Source organism: Mus pahari, chromosome 12 (assembly GCF_900095145.1).
Source record: "Mus pahari chromosome 12, PAHARI_EIJ_v1.1, whole genome shotgun sequence".
Taxonomy (NCBI): Eukaryota; Metazoa; Chordata; class Mammalia; order Rodentia; family Muridae; genus Mus; species Mus pahari.
The window spans coordinates 88,839,715-88,858,160 of NC_034601.1; the positions used below are offsets into that span (position 1 = coordinate 88,839,715).

The 18,446-nt window shown below is 44.1% G+C and overlaps 1 protein-coding gene across 5 annotated transcripts in view; it reads right to left on the reverse strand.

The window, feature by feature from the left end:
* C2cd2 (C2 calcium dependent domain containing 2) overlaps positions 1–18,446 on the reverse strand; it is a 62,071-nt gene that overhangs the window by 2,473 nt on the left and 41,152 nt on the right. For 4 of the 5 annotated variants that reach the window (XM_021209442.1, XM_029544198.1, XM_029544197.1 and 1 more), the window contains exons 8-13: positions 18,250–18,314; positions 15,607–15,731; positions 14,744–14,918; positions 13,439–13,552; positions 8,605–8,732; positions 7,070–7,394 (exon numbers count right to left, since the gene is read on the reverse strand). In XM_021209442.1, the coding sequence (XP_021065101.1) occupies positions 7,070–7,394; positions 8,605–8,732; positions 13,439–13,552; positions 14,744–14,918; positions 15,607–15,731; positions 18,250–18,314 (932 nt within the window). Of the gene's footprint in view, positions 1–3,514; positions 3,550–7,069; positions 7,395–8,604; positions 8,733–13,438; positions 13,553–14,743; positions 14,919–15,606; positions 15,732–18,249; positions 18,315–18,446 lie in introns of all 5 variants that reach the window. The other variant, XM_029544199.1, reaches the window with a different exon arrangement.

An 18,446-nucleotide genomic window follows, 5' to 3' on the forward strand; every position in this document is an offset into this window, starting at 1 on the left:
GTGAACTCCTGAAGTGAGGAAAGGTCATGGGCAGTTTTTTCCTCCTGGCCTCAGAAGGAGCCAGTTCAATGGTCATTACCATCTAAGGCTTGCATTTAAAAATAAAAGATCATAAAGCTTCTTTTTAAAACACTAGGTTCATTGTACTTTGCTACAGCCCCACAAACCTGAATATATCCAGGACAGAGAACAGAAGTATCTGGATGAAGATGATAACCAGGAACCACTGTACTGCTTTCTATTTGGTTCGTAAAACCCTACCAGACAGAAGAGCAAACATCAGAGAAGTACCAGTGGGGCCATGCCCTCATCCTCAGGAAAAAAAAAAAAAAATCAGCCAGCTTCTTATCAAAAATGTTAAGGCTTGGGTTCACATTGGGCCATCTGATGAATCAGAATCTGGGGACATCTTGAAGAAGGAACATTTCACTTGGCTGGGCTGATGGGGGTTGCCCTGCCTCAAGGATTCAATATCCAAGTCAGGTGCTATCTTGGCTCTCTTTTGTTAGCTGTCTTAGGTTGTGTCATATCTTACTATCTCTGTGGCATGTGACCACAGGCTGTGAATGACACAAAGCAGAGTGACATGTCTGAAGAGCACATGTGGTGGTTAGTGCCAGGTGTCAACCTGACAGGATCTAGAATCGCCTGGGGGACAGGGTTTTGGCATGCCTGTGGAAGAAAACCTTGATTCCATTAACTGAGGTAGGAAGGTCTGCCCACTCTGGGTGACAATACTTCCTGACTGAGATCCTGGACTATACAGAACTGTATGAAACTATAGACTATATGGAGCTATAGAGTATATGAAGCTATATAGACTGTACAGAACTGAGTACCAGTATTCATCTCTCTTTGATGCCTGACAGCTGATGCCATGTGACCAGCTGCTACAAGTTCCTGTTGTTTTTCACTTCCCCACCATGATGTACTGCATCCTTGACCTGTAGCCAGAATAAACCCTTTCTCAAGTTGATTCTGTTAGAGTATTATCACAGTAACAGGAAAAAATTAAAACAACACAGATGCTTCAGCCGCGAGCATAGATCAGCTCAGGTTAAGGCAGGAGGCCAGACCATGAAGACGGGCACCGAGTGACTATAGTCAAGTAATTTAAAAAGGTAATCTTCACACTTCCTAGTGATCGCTACAATTTGCCCAAGAGAAATTGCAGAATGAATGTCTAAAGTAAAATTCCTGTCCTAAAGTGTCAAAGACTTTCAACTTGGGTATAAGACTGATTGATAGACTTGAGAGGCTTAGATTGTATTGTTTCTCAGCTGTTTGGCTAAGATCAACTTCAGAAAGATTTAGAAGAGAGAAAAGAAAGAAAAAGGAAGGCTTCCAGTGTGTGTTTGCTGTGTGTACAACTGTCCAAGGTGTGAACTGCCATTTTAGCAACACCAGCTCAGCAGGCCTGCACCTGTTCTAAGGCCCCACACCATGCTGTGGCCTATAGCAGGTTGTTGTCTGTTTTCCAGCCTCCCTCATGATCTCATCAGCCTCTCTGCTAGTTTGTTAAGCTACATTTTCCAGAATAAGTCAGAAATGGATGTTATCCTATGAACCTACATGGCAATCTTCCTGTACTGATTTGCTGGACCTTCTTAGAGATTATGGCTTCTGTGGGATGACATGAGTTTCCAGACTGAAGGGCATGCTTTGATGTGGGTGCTGAGGCCTATTTTATTAGGTTTATACTTAGCGTTCCCACTGAGTTGAGGGTGGAGGACTTGCTGAAAATTGAGGACATCAGAGTAGGAGAAGTGACTGCTTAGGTCACACGATGACATATGTGTAAGCCCAGGGTGATTGGCCCCTGAAACCAATGTTCCTATGTCTAGCTCTTTGGTGCTGCTAAGGAAAGTCTGACCTTGAACATCAATGATATTACCCTTGAGAAGGAGCCATTAAGTGCCTGGAGCAAAGGGTGCCTGCCTCATGGTCTCAGGGAAGAGCATGCATACAGAAGGATAGAGCAAGGCACTGGCATGGTTTTTAGTAAGATTCCAGAAGAATTCTACCTCCAAAGAAGGATACCAGGATGTGGAGAGGATGAGACATTCCAATGATGAAAATTAACCTTGACATTGGCAGCTAAACTGCACCTGTGAGGAGTGGTGACTCAAATAAATGATCCCTGCCGTGTGTGTGTGTGTGTGTGTGTGTGTGTGTGTGTGTGTGAGAGAGAGAGAGAGAGAGAGAGAGAGAGAGAGAGAGAGAGAGAGAGAGAGAATCTGTCTTGTGGTGCTGGGTATCAAATTCACTCTTAAGGGTACCAAGTAAACCCTCTACCATAGAATCACAGAACTGTACCCATAGTCACAAACTAAGATATTTACCACAATTACCACTGGGCAAATAATTCTGGAAGAACCACGGCCAGAGACATACACAGCAATCAAGAAAGAGACACAGCCACAAAGTAGAGAGGGAACTTGGCTCAGAAGACAGCGGGTAGAGTCTTCTAGAGGCTGAGGGTTAGATAGAGAGGGAGGTCACTCATAGGGATAAGATTCGCAGCTCTCTAGCATAGCAGGTAACCACAGTTCACAGTGAGTCAGATGAACACACAGAAGCAGGGGGCACTCCATGCATAAAGTCTTATAGAGAAGGAAACTCTCCTGACTCATCTTTATGTGAGTGTCCATATGCCAAAATATCACACTGGCTTTCATAGGGTATGAGTATCATATAAGTCAGTATTTAAGGAGATACCAGCACTGACTGCCCTGGTTTGATTTTCACATACCATGTTCTCAAACATTCATTTGAAGCTACAAGAAATCTGAGGCAAATCACATACTTTTTAAATGGGAACTGACAGTAGGGAAAATTCTCTCCCTGGTTTTAGTTCCCTTTAAAAACACCCCAAGAAGACTGGAACATGAATAGGAGGAATTTGAGAATTATTCTAAATTCTAACTCTGCTGTCACATTTCTAAATTTATCCTGTTTATTTCTGTAGAGGGACAGCTATAAATGGCCATGGAAGAATCTGTATTAAAATCTGCAAGTAGCCCGCAATGAGATCTGATGACCTCTTCTGGTGTGTCTGAAAACAGCTACAGTGTACTTACATATAATAAATAAATCTTTTTTAAAAAAATCTGCAAGTAGGAAGACAGTGGTCCTAGCAACCTGAAAATGTGTGCTCTGATGCCCAAACACAGCCTCACGTTTCAAATGAAACCTCAGACAGACCATTCATAGGAGGGACAGGAAACCAGTGAAGGGATCCCTTCCTGGCTCCTTATCCCCATCAGGCTGCCCTTGCTTAAGTCATCACAGCAAGGTGGCTTTGGTCCATCAGAGGACAGAAGAAGAGTCCTGTCTGATGGTTGATGACAGTGACAATCTACCTAGAAGCCAGAATCACAGAAAATCAGCAAAGGGAAGGTCAAGCCACTAAGCAAGGAGAAAGGCAGGGACAGCCTTAACTCTGCTAGGCATGCTCCACATATTCAATTAAGCAGAACTTAAAAACAAAATGCAAGACAAAAAAATAACTTACTGTGTAGGTAATTAATTCTGGTTGGCATAGTGATCCTCTTAAGTTAAAGGGAACGAACACGAAATGCAGAGATGTTGAGAGGCAAAAAGAAAAGCACGCAAGAGCAGAGTCAGAGTGAAAGTCAGAGTCTAGAATCACTGCATCATATACCTCTGTACACACATGCTCACACACTTGCACACATGTGCATGCACACGTACACATGCCTGCAGACTCGTAAACACATGCTCACACTTGTACACATGCACACATAAGCACAGATTCATGCACATACATGCTCACATGTGTAAACATGTACACATATGCACATATAAGCAGAGGTGCATACACATACATGTTCACACTTATATACATACACATACATATACCACACACGTACATAAGTGCACATTCATGCTCACACTTTGTACATACATGTAATGCATATGCATTAGAGAACACATGTGCATATACACATACATGCTCTCACATATACAAATGTACTTTCAAGTATACACATATATATATATACATATACACACACATGCAAAAATGCAAGGTTGCCATGCAAGATATTTGGCAATGTTTCTTTCCAGTTTTTATCAAATTTCTCTTTGGGCATTTGTGATGAACACAGGGTTAAGATTTGCCCCAGACCTTTGAGCACAGTTCCAATGGGTTTATTGTCACATAGCTATAGCAGTATTGTTTTCTTTTTCAAGTGCTGGGAACAAACCCAGGGCCTCATGCATGCTATATAAAGCATTCTACTACTGAGCTATATCCCCAGTCCTGCTTTTTGAATTTAAAATAATTCTGAATTTTGGGGAATCTATTTGCTGTTTTGACTAAAGTATAATAATATGTAAATTTCCAGTCAGCAAAAGTCTTGGAGAATTCCAGTTACATGGGCTTTCTTGAAGCCTCCAACATTCTTCTCACTATACCAGGAGGTAAAGATGGTTTGCAAGTCATGTATGTATACCTTACTGGAGGCTGGAGAGATGGGAAAAAGATTAAGAGCACTGGCTTAACCTCTGTTCCCTTCCAGAGGACCTGGGTTCTTTTTCCAGCATCCACAGGGTAGCTTACAACTACCTTAACTCCAATTCCAGGGGATGGAAGACTCTCTTCTCACCTCTACAAGCATGTAAGTAATACCTAAATATACATGCAGACAAAACACCCATATACATAAAATAAATACAAAACAAACAAAACTAAATCCCATCAAGCCATTCCCTGTAGTTTTGAAAAAAAAAAAACTGGCATAAAATGAAAATGGTTTGACAAGCCAGCTTAGACCTATTTAAGATTCTGCCAACCTGTCAAGCTATGTACAAAGCTTCTAGAAAGTGCAGGATGAAAACTAAGTGTGTGTGTGGTGTATGTGCAAGTGTACTCACCTGTATACCTACGTGGAGGTCAGAGGTCAATGTGTGGTGTGTCCTCATCCATTATTCTCCACTATTGTTTTGACAAAATGTTCCATTAAATCTGTATCTCACCAACTAGCTAGTTTCACCTTGAGGTTTCTAGAAGCTTTGTACTTAGCTTGAGTTGGTTGGCAGAATCTTATATGTGTGTGTGTGTGTGTGTGTGTGTGTGTGTGTGTGTGTGTGTGTGTGTGTGTGTGTACCTATTTATATATTATATATATAGGGCTAGGGTATATATATATACCCTATATATATATAACAAAACAATGTTTCACCATGTAGTTCTGGCTGGGCTAGAACTCACTCTGTAGACCAGGCTAGCCTTGAAGTCAGAGATTCTTCTGCTTCTGCCTCCCAAGTGCTGGGATTAAAGGCATGTGCCACCATGCCTAGGTCCTACAAAATACTTTTTAAGACATTGCGAAATACTACCTTTCAGAAAACTAAGTCAAGGCACTCTAAGGACCCAAGGGCAGGTTCAACCTCTGCTTCCAGAGTAGCCAGGAGTGAAACACATATACCAGCCAAACATGTTTGCATCTCCCCCAATATCCAGGGTCTGTGGGGAAAGCTCACATGCACAGAAGCTACTTCCAGACCCTAGAGGATGGGCCAGAACCACAGTGAGGGGAGAAGGATGGAAGATGCACAGCAAGGAGGGGACCCCAAAGGAAATGAGAGCTAGTGGGAGCAGGAAAGGCTGAAAGAAAGCAAAGCGGCGCTGGATGGATGTACTAGGGTGGTAGGTTTGGCAACTCTGAGAAACTCTGGAGAGCACAAGAGGAGGTTTGGATTCTTTAGGGACATGAGGATATAGACCACTGACTCAAAATGAAGTGAAACACAGGATATCCTCCAGTGTCTCCTGTTCCTCCCTGCTGACTTTCCCAGCAACTTCCCAGAGGCTCCTTTGACCCTAGGACAAAGACCTGGCTAGAGTGTGTAAATAGGGTGGCCAGTAGACAGTCTACCTGACATCCTGGGCCACAGCTCACACCAAGAGAGGACACAGGGTTGAGCTGAAGGTCTCCAAGGACAGGCTTTAGGAAGTAACCTGGATGGTCTAAAATCTTCCCCCAGGAACAACCTCTTTCTTTCCTCTTTTGATGTGCAATACCTCCCCTATCTTTCTCCACTTGGTACTGGCACAAGTCACAGGCAAGCAGCTACCCATCAATGGCTAAGAGATGAGCAGAGAAGAGGTGGAGCACCGAGGGTGGATTCTCAACCTCAGCACCTGGGACTTGTGCTCTGCTGTGTGGTGGTGTCTATGCTATGTGCCCTAAGGAGTATGGTACCTGTGGCATCTACCCATTCGGGGCCAATAGTACCCCATCTCCTGGTTGTAAAACCACAGCTGTCTGCAGACATTACCCATGTCCTCCTTGAGGCAAAATTATCCAGCAGGATACCCCACATGTTCCTAACAAAAGTAGGTAGCCAGAATTCCTAACCCCTAGCATGGCTAAGCTTCCTGCCCAGTGCATTCCAAGGGGGTCCTAAGAACTTGATAGAGAGCAGTGGGCCTTGGAGCCACAGGTAATAGGCAGAACTAGAAGTGGATACCGAGTCCCACCACAGTTCCTGGATTGATGCAGGGGCCTCTTTCAGCCCTCTTGCAAGGATGTGGATAGTAGGTATGGTCCACAAGTCTTGGAGGTAAGGCACAGTGAGTGTGAAGTTTCTAAGTCCTGGGGCTGTTGCCAAAGGTGACTATGAGACAAAGGTGTGGGACTAAGTGTACACCCTCAAGAAATGCATAATTCTGAAATAAGGGCCCATTGTTCATGAAAAAGGACTGATTGTGCTAATGAATGCCTTTATAATTACATGTACATCATGTCAGTGAGTAGTTATTCTAGGAGTCTCTTCCCTTATAGATCCTGCTGACTCCATGTCATGGAGTTGGACATGTGGTTGGAGTCATGAAAACACAGTGGTCCCCAGATGCAGAGATGAAGCCCAACGGCTCACATGCAAGCTTCCCACTTTCTTTTTAGCTCTCAGTGGCTGAGCAGACTGGGATGGAGGGTATGAGACTGGGACAGCCTCATAGAGGACAAAAGGAGGCCAGCATAGGAATGAGGACACAGAGAGGGGAGCCTAAGTGAGAAGCTAGAGGCTTGGAAATAGGTACCTTTATGCTTCTTGATAGCTCCCAGCTCTGAAGTACTCAGGGAGCTCTCAGATAGTTCATCCCCATCAGGTTCCTGTAAGGCTGGACCGCTCCATGATACTACTGGAGATTCCTTCTCCAGGCCCCAGGAATCTAGATCATTCTCTCTAGGCTTGAGGGCAGGTAGTGTCTGAGCTGGCTCATTTTCTTCAGGTGGGGTGGTGGCAGAGGCTTCAGTGGTCTCTGGATGGCACAAAGCAGAAGTGGCATCTCCCTGGTTGGTGCTGTCCATAGAAGCTGCGTAGTCCAGCATGAGGGCAGCATTGTGGTCCTGAGATAGTGAGGTCTGTCAGGGGAGATGTACAACAGAGGCTAAGGGCAAACGAAAAGCCATCCCAGGGATATAATAAGAGTGCATGGGAGGGAGGAAGGATTTGGCATTTGCTAAGTGACAGTTGAAGATGAACCAGCTTACAGAAGTGCCCGATGACTACTAATACAACAGTCTATATGCCAATAAAATTACTAATCAGAGTGACCTACAGATTTTAAATGTGAAGATTAGCTGACAATTCTGAAGCAAAGCCAGAAAGTAGAGAGCAGACAGTCATGGTTATCTTCATCTTGTTCACTTCTCTAACCCAGACTGAGTAAAAGCTTCTACTATTTGGCCTTGTTGGCACCAGAGATCTGCCTCTCACACTCCAGTGGCTGAAGAAGCCAGACTAAGAAGAGACATCCACTGTCTTGGTGTTTAAAGATACCAATGAGCTTCTCTTGGAGTCCTGGGCCCAGGCTACCCACTCACTGTAGACACTACCAGCTATGGTGACTCACTATTGGCACCTGTCAGCAATAGTGAGGGTGATTTCCAACTTGCTGTCCTCGCTACCCTCTTGATGACCTTGTAAGAGCCTATCTATCCTCTCTAATCATGACCACAGCTACCTAATCTGTCACTCTCTGCAGTTCTCTCTCCATCTGCATATTTGGAAATGTCTAGAAAGAACCAGGACCTTTTTTGCATGACCCCTTAAACTGAAGATCTAGGCTGTTCTGCAGTCCAATGGCATGGCTGCCATCAGAGGCAGTTCACTCCCACCTTCTGCTCCATGAAGATACCACAGAGTAGAAGAACAGGGGAACTGAACTGGAACATTTTATAGAATAATCTTTATTTCTATCAGATAACAAAAAGGAATACACATTTTTTTGCAAAATATTTAAATGTTTTAGAAATGAGTAATCTCATAGAAAAAGTAACCCTGGGAGGGAGGCAGCTAGGCGGAGACTTCACCACGGGGGTGTCTTATATGTGCTTTTATTTCTCTTAGTCATCATTCTAGAAATGACTCGCCAAGCTCTCAAGCCTCAGAGCATCACAGACAGCTGCTACCTTCCTGAATCAACAAGACAAAGGACTCCTGTGGTCCCAGAGGTAACTATCTCTCCTGGGAAGACCTGTACTGGACTCTGCAGAGGGGACCTTCTGGATGAATGAGGAACTGGAATACTATGCTGACAGACTCCCACCTCCTGCTGCTGCCCTCACCTACCTTGGAGATCCCTGAAATTATGATGGTGCTTTTCTTCCGTGGGGACTTCAGTTTCAGCTTTGAGGATTCGCTGAGCTGCCGAATAGCAACTTCAGCCACAGGATCTGAGCCATTCAGCACCAACAGTTCTGCCAGAAGGAAAGTAGCACTGAATGCAGTAGCAAACCTCACAAGCTCCAAGCAAACCCCCATAGCATGGGGGCCGGAACAGTCTATAAGCAGTGGTTGGCAAGCATTTGGACGGAGGGAGAAAATAAGGGGTTGAGGTTTTTTTCAACTAATCTCCCCATAAAGTAGAAGCAGCTAGGAGCCACATGTAAATGAACAGGCAAGGCCTGGTTCTGGTAAAACTTTATTTTCAGAAACAAGGGAAGGTCACTGTTATCTACAACTTGACTCCCAGTAGTTATGAGCTACAGAGGATGTGTCTGTTTGAGACTCATGTTTTACTGTTTATAAGGTAATACTTTTTCTCAAGAGGGCTATGTAAAATGGCAAAGGTCAGCAGACAAAAATAAAAAAATTGTGGGCAGAGGAAACGGTACAGTAAGTAAAGGCATGGCCGGGTAGTGGTGGCGCACGCCTTTAAACCCAGCACTTGGGAGGCAGAGGCAGGCGGATTTCTGAATTCAAGGCCAGCCTGGTCTACAGAGTGAATTCCAGGATAGCCAGGGTTACACAGAGAAACCCTGTCTCAGGGGGAGAAAAAAAAAGGCACTATGTCTAATGATCTAACCTTAGTTTGATCCCTGGGACATAGTGGGGGAAGGAGAGAACAGATTCCTGTGGGTTGTCCTCTGACCCTCATATTCATTCATTCATTCATTCATTCTCTCACAGAGAGAGAGAAAGAGAGAGAGAGAAGAGAGAGAGGAGAAGAGAGAGAAGAAAAGAAGAAAGTTTTAAACATTGGGAAAATTTGGACCTCACAGGGGGACTCCTCCTCCCTCCAAAAGTGGCTGACACAGAACATTAATCCAAGGCAGCCAATAAAGCTATTAAGAGCTGGCCCTTCCTGTGACATAAATGTACTAAGTACTACTGACAGAGCTTACATGTTTTGTCATTTGCTCATCCCTAGCTCCATCAGGTGAGTTCCTTTTTGTTTTCTTTCTTTTAAAAAAATTTCCACTTGACAAGATGCCAGGCTATCAGGTTTGGCAAAATGAAACATGACAGAAAGGGATCGGGGTGTAGCTCAATGATACAGCACTTGCATAGCATGCACAAGGCAAGGCTCTGTGTTTGATTCCCAGAACTGCAGAAGCAAATGAAGGAACCAAGACAATAAAACTGTTTTAGGAGCAGGACATTGGCCATGGCCATAGGTCACAGGGGCTGGTTTCTACAGTTACACACTTGGCCCCAGAGCTTGGCTTAAAGGCTTGCTCAGCAAATCCTTGGTTTTTAGGTGGGTGCTGCAGATTAAACTCAGGTCCTCACACTGACTTCTAGGAAGATACCTGTTCAAGATTTTGATTACCTGAAAATAATTCTAAAATTACAGAATTGGTACTGTCACAGCTTGAATGTGAAATGTCTCCGAGAGGCCAGTATTTAGGGGGCCTTCTGAAATGGCGGTGCTACTCTGGGGGCTATAATACATTTGGGGATGGAACCTTGAACTTCCTCTTTGCTTCCTGGTTAGTCATGATGTGAGCAGGCTCTGTCACACACTCTGACTACTATGCATTTACTCTTAAAACAGTGAGCTAAAACAATCCTTTTCTCCTTTTTAATGTTTCTGTCAGATCCCTTTGTCATAGTGGTACAGAATATACAAAATTACTAATCCAGAAAAATTGGTACAAAAGTGGGTTGTTGCTTCTGTGAAACCTATGTGGTTTGGGCCTTTGGAACTGACTTGTGGAAGAAATGTGGAAGAATTTGGAGATTTGAACTAGAAAAACCCCTGAAGAAGCCCTGGAGGTTCACAAAATGACACAGGCTATTGCCATTGCTCTTGTGGCTCACCATAAATAGAAGGTAAGACCTACTGTTGAAGACACAACACACTTTCAGTTAGAACATAGAGAAAGCTGGGACTGACCTGAAAACTTCCTCCCTGATAGAAGGTGCTATGCAGGCAGCTGGGGGAGAAAAAGAATCAGTGGGCTTACACAGCAGAAACTCTGCATTCTTCTGAACTGACCTGACAGGCAAGATGTATGACTAGTGCAATAGTGGCACAACTACGATGGGGTGACCTTCTGCCTTTTGGATTTGAAGTCAGCTTTACAGGAAGGAATTGACTCCTGATCCTATAAACTTGGTCAAAAGCCCAGGATTGGGAGGAGCTGTCTATTGTTGCTTTGCTAAATGGATATAGGTCAGAAATATTTGTTTTCATTCAAATTAGTGTTGACCTCAACTTTTGTCAAAGAAGCCTCCTTTGGCAGTTGTTAATGCAGAGACTCATAAAAGAAAATTTTTTGAGAATAAATGACCTCCCCAAGACTCAGGGAACACTCTAGAAGAAGAGGAAGGAAAAGCTAGAGGTTTGGAAAGAGTGTTGTAAACTGCTGTACCCTGGATATGAAATGGCCTTTGTACTCATGAAGCACAACAGCAATGATTACTTGCACAAGATCAAGCCAGTCGACATTCCACATGCATGAGTGAGTTCATAGCTCTGTTCATAGCTGAAGGGCTACTGGAAGTTGATGGCTGCTAGGGACAGGAAGGACTGTAGTCACTGGTAGGTTAACCATGCTCTGATGGATGGTCCCTCATACATGTAGGGACTCAGTTTATTAAAAAACAAAACAACAACAACAAAAAACAAACAAACAAAAAAACCAGAATGAGACATGAGGTGGGAGGGTTTGTGTTGGGTTAGGTCCGAGAAGATGGGGACTGGGGAGTTGTGATCACAGATATGATCAAAATACACTGTAACAAAACATAAAAATATTTTTAAAAAGGAAGAAAGGTTCTAGAATGCTGTAATTAGACCTTAGACCTTACATTCCTGTGGGTGTATGGAACACCTGAGTGCTGAGAGAAACAGTGAATTTGGAATGGGAACAAGGACTCCACTGGGAACAGGATTAGAAACTATTTGTGTTACATTTTGGCACAGAATTTGCCTATATTTTATCTATGTTCTGGGACTATAAAGAGGCTGAATTCAAAGGAATTCATAGTGCAGCATTCAGGCCATGGCATGGTTACTACTGGCTGCTTTAGCCAGGCTTACAGTGGGGTGTAAAAATAGAAATTAGAGTAGAAAGACATGAAAAATGAAGTGTTTGGTTAGGAAAGAAGAGTATCTCAACCTGCCAAAGCAAGTGGCAGGTGTGGCCATGGTTATTTAAACACCATTAGGAAGAAGTCAAATATTGTGTACTAGGATATAAGAAGGATGCTCTCAGGATGTTTCAGGAACTGGTGAGACCCTTGATACTTCCAGCATATAAAGCTATGTATTCATTCGAAAGACACTTGAATGGGGCTTCATAGAGAAATGTGTCAAAGGTTCACTCATCTAGGCACTTATAAGTCACTGTGGTCATGATACAAGGAAGGCCTAGCTACATATCAAGTGATCAGTGAAACATAGGGTTGTCCACTTAGTGCTAGGTTTTCAAGCATGCAGTAAACAAGTGTAATGGGATCATAAAGGGTTGCACCTAGATTAAGGAAAGTGTGTAGGGCCAAATACTATTCATTTCAGGTTTCCTGTGGGGAGCATCTCATTGGGAAGAATCTCTGAGGATGAAGCCTAAGCTGCAGTAGAGACCCCAGGATGTTGGAAATGCCAGGACCATAAAACATGTCCCAAGGAAAGCTGTAGGTAATAAGTGGAGCTAGCCCAAGAGACAGGCCACATGGGCTGCAAATGGCAAAGGTGCAGGAGTGGAACTGTCTGTGTCTATTGGTGCTCAGATAATTTCCACCACATGCATTAAATGCCAGACACAGGACTACAACATTCAGTGCCCTGATACGGTTCAGTTTCCCTCTAGTCTAAAATTTCCTCCCAATCCCCCATTTCTCCCTTCTGAATGGGCACAATTACTCTGTACCCTTGCAGTCTGGAAATATCTAACTTTCCTTTTGATTTTACAGGGGCTCACAACTAAGTAACATCCCTGAGTCTCAAAAACAAAACTCTACACTTAGATCCTTGAACAGTGTTCGAACTATTAAGTTTATGGGGACTCTTAAAGTTAAACTAATTGTATTTTGCATTATAAGATGACTATGTACCTTTGGAGCCAGGGTGCAATACCATGGCTTAGATATCAAATGTCTCCCATAGACTCATGTTATGAACACTTGTTCCCCAGCCAATGGCACTATTTTGGGAGGCTGTGGAACCTTTAGAAGGTGGGACCTAGCTGGCAGACATCTGACACTAGAGACAGGCTTTGAAGGAGATAGCCCTGGGTTTAGAATCTCTTTACTTCCTGGTCTAATATGATCCTGGCTCCTTATGTGTTTACACAGTCATGCCTCCCCCCAACCCCATAAGGGACTGAAACTGGAGCCAGAATAAGCTTTCCCACCACGAAGCTGTTTTTGTCAACTGATTGATTGCAGCTATATAAAAATAACTTTAAAATAGCACCCAGAGAGCTCAGAAAATGACTCTTAAATGCTTGAGTGGAAAAAGCATAGCATCCAGGCCATGCTGTCCCTAGTGTCACTCATCCAATGGCTCTGATATCACCCACATGCCAAATGATAAGACAGCTTTCATAAAGTTACCAAGGGGCCCAGCTATGTCCTCAGTCTCCCTTTACCTGACATTCCCAGCTTTTTCATTTCCTATTTGCTACTAAACCAAAGACACCCTAAGCTAAAGCTCAGAAGTACAGAGATATCTTACCCGTGTCTGAAGAGGAGAATGTCTTGCTGACAGGGGCGCTGTGGCAAGAAATGGCCTGGACAGAGATGTCCTTCTCAATGACCTTCACTTTGACGGGTGTCCTCACAGGGGACTCTGCAAGAACAAGACTCCATCAGCAAGGGCATGCAAATTTTCAACAGAAGATTCTAGAAAGCTAGAGGAAGCCCCTACTGCACCTTGAGGCCCTGCAGTTATTACTGGCTGTAGCTGGGCTTTTAGACTCACACATTCTATTCTTCCACTATGTTGGCAAAAGTGGGGCTGGGGGTCTAAGTTGGAGCAAAAATTCAAGAGACATTTTAATAAAACTAGAGTTCTCATGTGAATTGTGGGTCCCTGACCTGTGCCATGGGAGCTACTTTGGGAAGGTGATCCTTTACACAATATACCATAACAATGTATTTTTCATTTGACCACCCAGGGGCCAGCTACAATGCAAAAGAAAGGTTTGTGCTGGCTTCATTTAAAAAACGAAACAAAAACAAAAAACCCAAAACTTTTTTTTTTTTGAGACATGGCATCATATATCCCAGGTTGGATAATATTTCATGTTAGGCAAGAACGACTTTTAACTCCTGATCCTTCTACCTCCATTTCCTCAGTTCTGAGATTACAAATGTGTACCACTATGTCTACTTGATACAATTCTGGGATCCAATCCAGGGCTTCATCTATGCTAGATGAATACTGCCCAACTGAGGCACATCTTCAGCCCATATCATGCTTCTTTATCAGTGGTGTTTAACATACATTCAGTTACCTGTAATAGACTTGTAATAATCATGAGTATGATGGAGTACTGAGTTCCATGTGGCCAGAAGAACCTCATCTCTGTCTCTTAACATATTCTCTGTCTCTCTCTGTCTCTCTCTGTCTCTGTCTGTCTCTGTCTCTCTCTGTCTCTCTGTCTCTCTGTCTCTCTCTCTCTCTCTCTCTCTCTCTCTCTGTGTGTGTGTGTGTGTGTGTGTGTGTATGTGTGTCTGTCTGTCTGTCTGTCTCTCAACTCCCTCCCCCTTCTCTTCACCCCCATCTCTCCCTTCCCCTCTCTCCACCCCATCTCTCCTTCCCTCCCTTGCTCCCCTCCCTTCCCCTCCTCTCCCCTCCCCTCCTCTCCCCTCCCCTCCCCTCCCCTCCCTCCTCTCTTTCCAGGCTACTAGACTTCTTTGCTAAGCCTTGTCACTGAAGCCCACAATGCTCAGTGTTTCAGGGTGAGCCCCACCCACCCCCACCCGAGAGGCTGGTAGCCTGTGGATCTCCTGCAATGAGAATGCACTCTGGTCTCACCTGAGTTCAGTGGGGTTGCCCTCCCAGTGTCAAATCGAGGCTTGGTCTTCACAGCAGTGACAGTGGTGACCACAGTCCCACATGGCATCACCGTACGGTCCTTTTCTATCTTTGCAGCAGAAACAGGGGGAGGAGCTGGCCAGGACTTCAGCTCACCAGGTTCTATGTAAGAAAACTATGGCAAAGATAGACATTTATTTTGAAACACAAAGGAGATTCCACAGACAACTGCTTCCCACACTCTCTAGGCCACCACCCACACACAGAACATGGTGTCACAGAATACCCATGTCCTTTCCTGGTATAGTAATGACCTCTAGATGACCTCTCAAACCAAATACAACAAAAATGCAAGGGAATAGCTATTTTTCTGTACTGCTCAAGGAATTATGGTAAGAAGAAAAGGTATATACTTGTTCAGTTTGATGTAGTTTGGATGTTTTTTTATTTGCTTGTTTTTCCCTGAATATTTTCAGACTGGTTGGTGCAAACTACAGCTGTAGACCTGCAAATATGTACCCTGCAGACAGTAACAACAGGCTGACTTGGCTGCAGTACACTTTTTTCCCCCCAATAACCTCTAGTTTAGTTTCTTCACCTATGTTACTTAATTTTCTTTTTAAATCAACCTGGACTGACAAAGACCCAAGTTAAAAGGAGGGCAGCTACGTTAGCTGAAATGACCCTGGGAAAGGTCAGTCCTACAGTCCTTAAGCCAGTCCTGGTAAGATGTGTCCACCTGAACCTGAAACCCATGTTGCGAACAGCACATCGTGAGTGAGCTCAGCGTGTCATACGGAGGCAACAGTGAGCCCTGGCAGGCAGGAGACAGGACTGTAGCAGCAGAGAACATGGCACCATACCTCTGCGGTGACTGCACCCAACACCAAGCTGTCAGGCTCTGTTCCACTGACCAGTCTGAAGGTCTGTGGGCCATTAGGCTGCTTCCTAAATAGGTCCAGGTGAATGGTTGCTATCCCCAACAGACCTAGAGTGGAAGACAAGAAAGAACAATGGTGATGTTTCCATTCACACACCCTGAGGGATGTTCTGTTAGGTTCACTACACAGTGTTAGTCTCATCAAACATAAAGAGGTTGTAGACATTCCAGAAGGAATGAGGCTACATGCCAGGCCTGGCAAAGGCAATATCCAAAGAACATAGGGTGTAGAACTGTACCAACCATCCTTGAACCACTGACAGAAACTGGAAAAGAGATGTCTGTGGTTGTGGTGGTGGTGGTAGTGGTGTGACTACTAAATGTCCTGGGGAAGGATTGAGGGGTCAAAGCATAATGACAGTGACCTACTATAGAACGTGTGCCCTGTATGTGAAAAGCAAGAATAAGTAAGAAGGAGAGAGAGGGTGAGAAAGGAGGAAGAGGGAGACAGATAGGAATGTAATGACTAATCACACAAAGATTATGAGCAAGAGGGCAAATATTCAGAATGAGAATTTAAACACGGGCTGAACGGGCATACTCTGCATGGCTTCTGTAAAGCTGCAGTTTCACAGACTACACCAGGCTGCCTTGGAATGGAGGAGGGTGGGACACTAGGTGCAGGGACTGGGAGGAATAAGAAGTCGAAGGTAGCCTGATGCAGGGTGTCCTGTATAACCACTCAAGGAAGGTGAGGTTTTTCTTATCGCCTCCCCAGGCATCTCAAGACAGCTGATTCCAAGAGGCTAGAACAGAACTCTTAACGGTAATTAGGACATGATCATCTGGCCAGTCTCTTGCCTTCCATCTTCCCTTCAGAAGAATCACCAAGGGCTGGTGAAATGGCTCAGTGGGTAAGAGCACTGACTGCTCTTCCAAAGGTCCTGAGTTCAGATCCCAGCAACCACATGGTGGCTCACAACCATCCGCAATGAGATCCGATGCCCTCTTCTGGTGTGTCTGAAGACAACTACAGTGTACTTACATATAACAATAAATAAATCTTAAAAAACAAAACAAAACAAAACAAAAGAATCACCAAGAGACTCAACGGTACAGCTGGATAGGCCAATGGTCTCTTCCTTCCCAATTTTAATGTTTATATGGATTTTAACATCCAAGAGGTCTGAGAGTATAACTCAGTGCTACAACACTTTATCTAACATGTTTGAAGCACAGCACCACAAAATGAAAGAAAAAAATAATTTAAGGACCAGCAAGATGGTTCATCAGGTAAAGGCACCTGTTACCAAGCCTGAAGAACTACACTTGATTTCCAGGACCCCCAAGATAGAAAGAGAGAATCAACTCCTGCAAGCGGTCCTCAAATCTACATAGACACACCACTAAACGTAAAAACAAAAGACTCGAACAAACATCAACACTACCAATGTAAGCCCAGGTGTACACTCAAATCCATGATTATGTTGGTGACTTAACTCTAGAATGCTGATTTCCTCTGTCTGAATCATGTGTATATATATTTTTTTTCAAGATTTATTTACTTTATATGAATACACTGTAGTCGTCTTCAGACACCAGCAAAGGGCATCGGATCCCATTACAGAGCCACCATGTGGTTGCTGAAAGAGCAGTTAGTGCTCCTAACTGCTGAGTCATCTCTCCAGCCTTCATGTGTCTATTTTAAATTCAGCCAAGGGACTTATTCTGTAAGGAAACATCAGCTGACACTTATAGAGAGGGACATTAGGACAGGAACTGCTAGGGCTAACAATGGCTATGATGGGAAAGTGTGTTGTTTGTTTGAGACAGGGTTTCTCTGTGTATCCCTGGCTGTTTTGGACTCCATCTGTAGATAAGGCTGGCCTCAAAGTCACAGATATCCACCTGCTTCTGCCTCCCAAGTGCTGGGATTAAAGGAGTAAACCACCACTGCCCGGCTTGTTACTTTTTTTTTTTTTTAATTTTAAAAAAATTGAAGCGCCAGGCAGCAGTGGTGCATGCCTTTAATCCTAGCACTTGGGAGGCAGAGGCAGGTGGATTTCTGAGTTTGAAGCCAGCCTGGTCTACAGAGTGAGTTCTAAGACAGCCAGGGCTATACAGAGAAACCCTGCCTTGAAAAACAAAATTTAAAAAAAAAAAAAAATTGAAGGAAGGCTGTTAAGTCTAGTGGTTTGAAATTGCCCCTCTAATTTAAAAATTATTGAAGAAAGATTCTGGATTTTAAAAGTAGAGACGTGCTGGCTATTCTTCTAGAAGACCCAGGTTCAGTTCCCAGCCTGATGGAAGCTCACAACCATCTGATCCTGAAAGATTTGGCACCCTCTTGTGGCCACTGTAGGCACTACATGCACACAGTACACAGACATATTTGACAGGCAACATATTCACACACACAAAGATTAAGGAAAAAGTTTAAAAACCAGACAAGCATGACCCCCAAATGAATGACATTATTGATTCTTAACTTTGTACAAACATTCAGTTGGGAGACCTGTGGTTCAAAGGAGGAAGCCGCCTCCTTCTCAGGGTTTCTCCTTTCCCCATTCCAGAGCCTAGATCAGAGTGCTTGTCTGGAACACTTCTCTACATGTTCACCACCCACCTTCTGAGGAGCACCCATCCTGTGAGATCTGCAGGAGCAGCTCCTTGGATTTGGCATTCAGTTCACTGCAAAAAGAACAAACCCATGTGAACCATCCAAAGCTCAATGCTGTAGGGTTGAGTTTCCCACCCCACACACCCTGCCGTGTGTGTGTGTGTGTGTGTGTGTGTGTGTGTGTGTGTGTGTGTGTGTGTGTG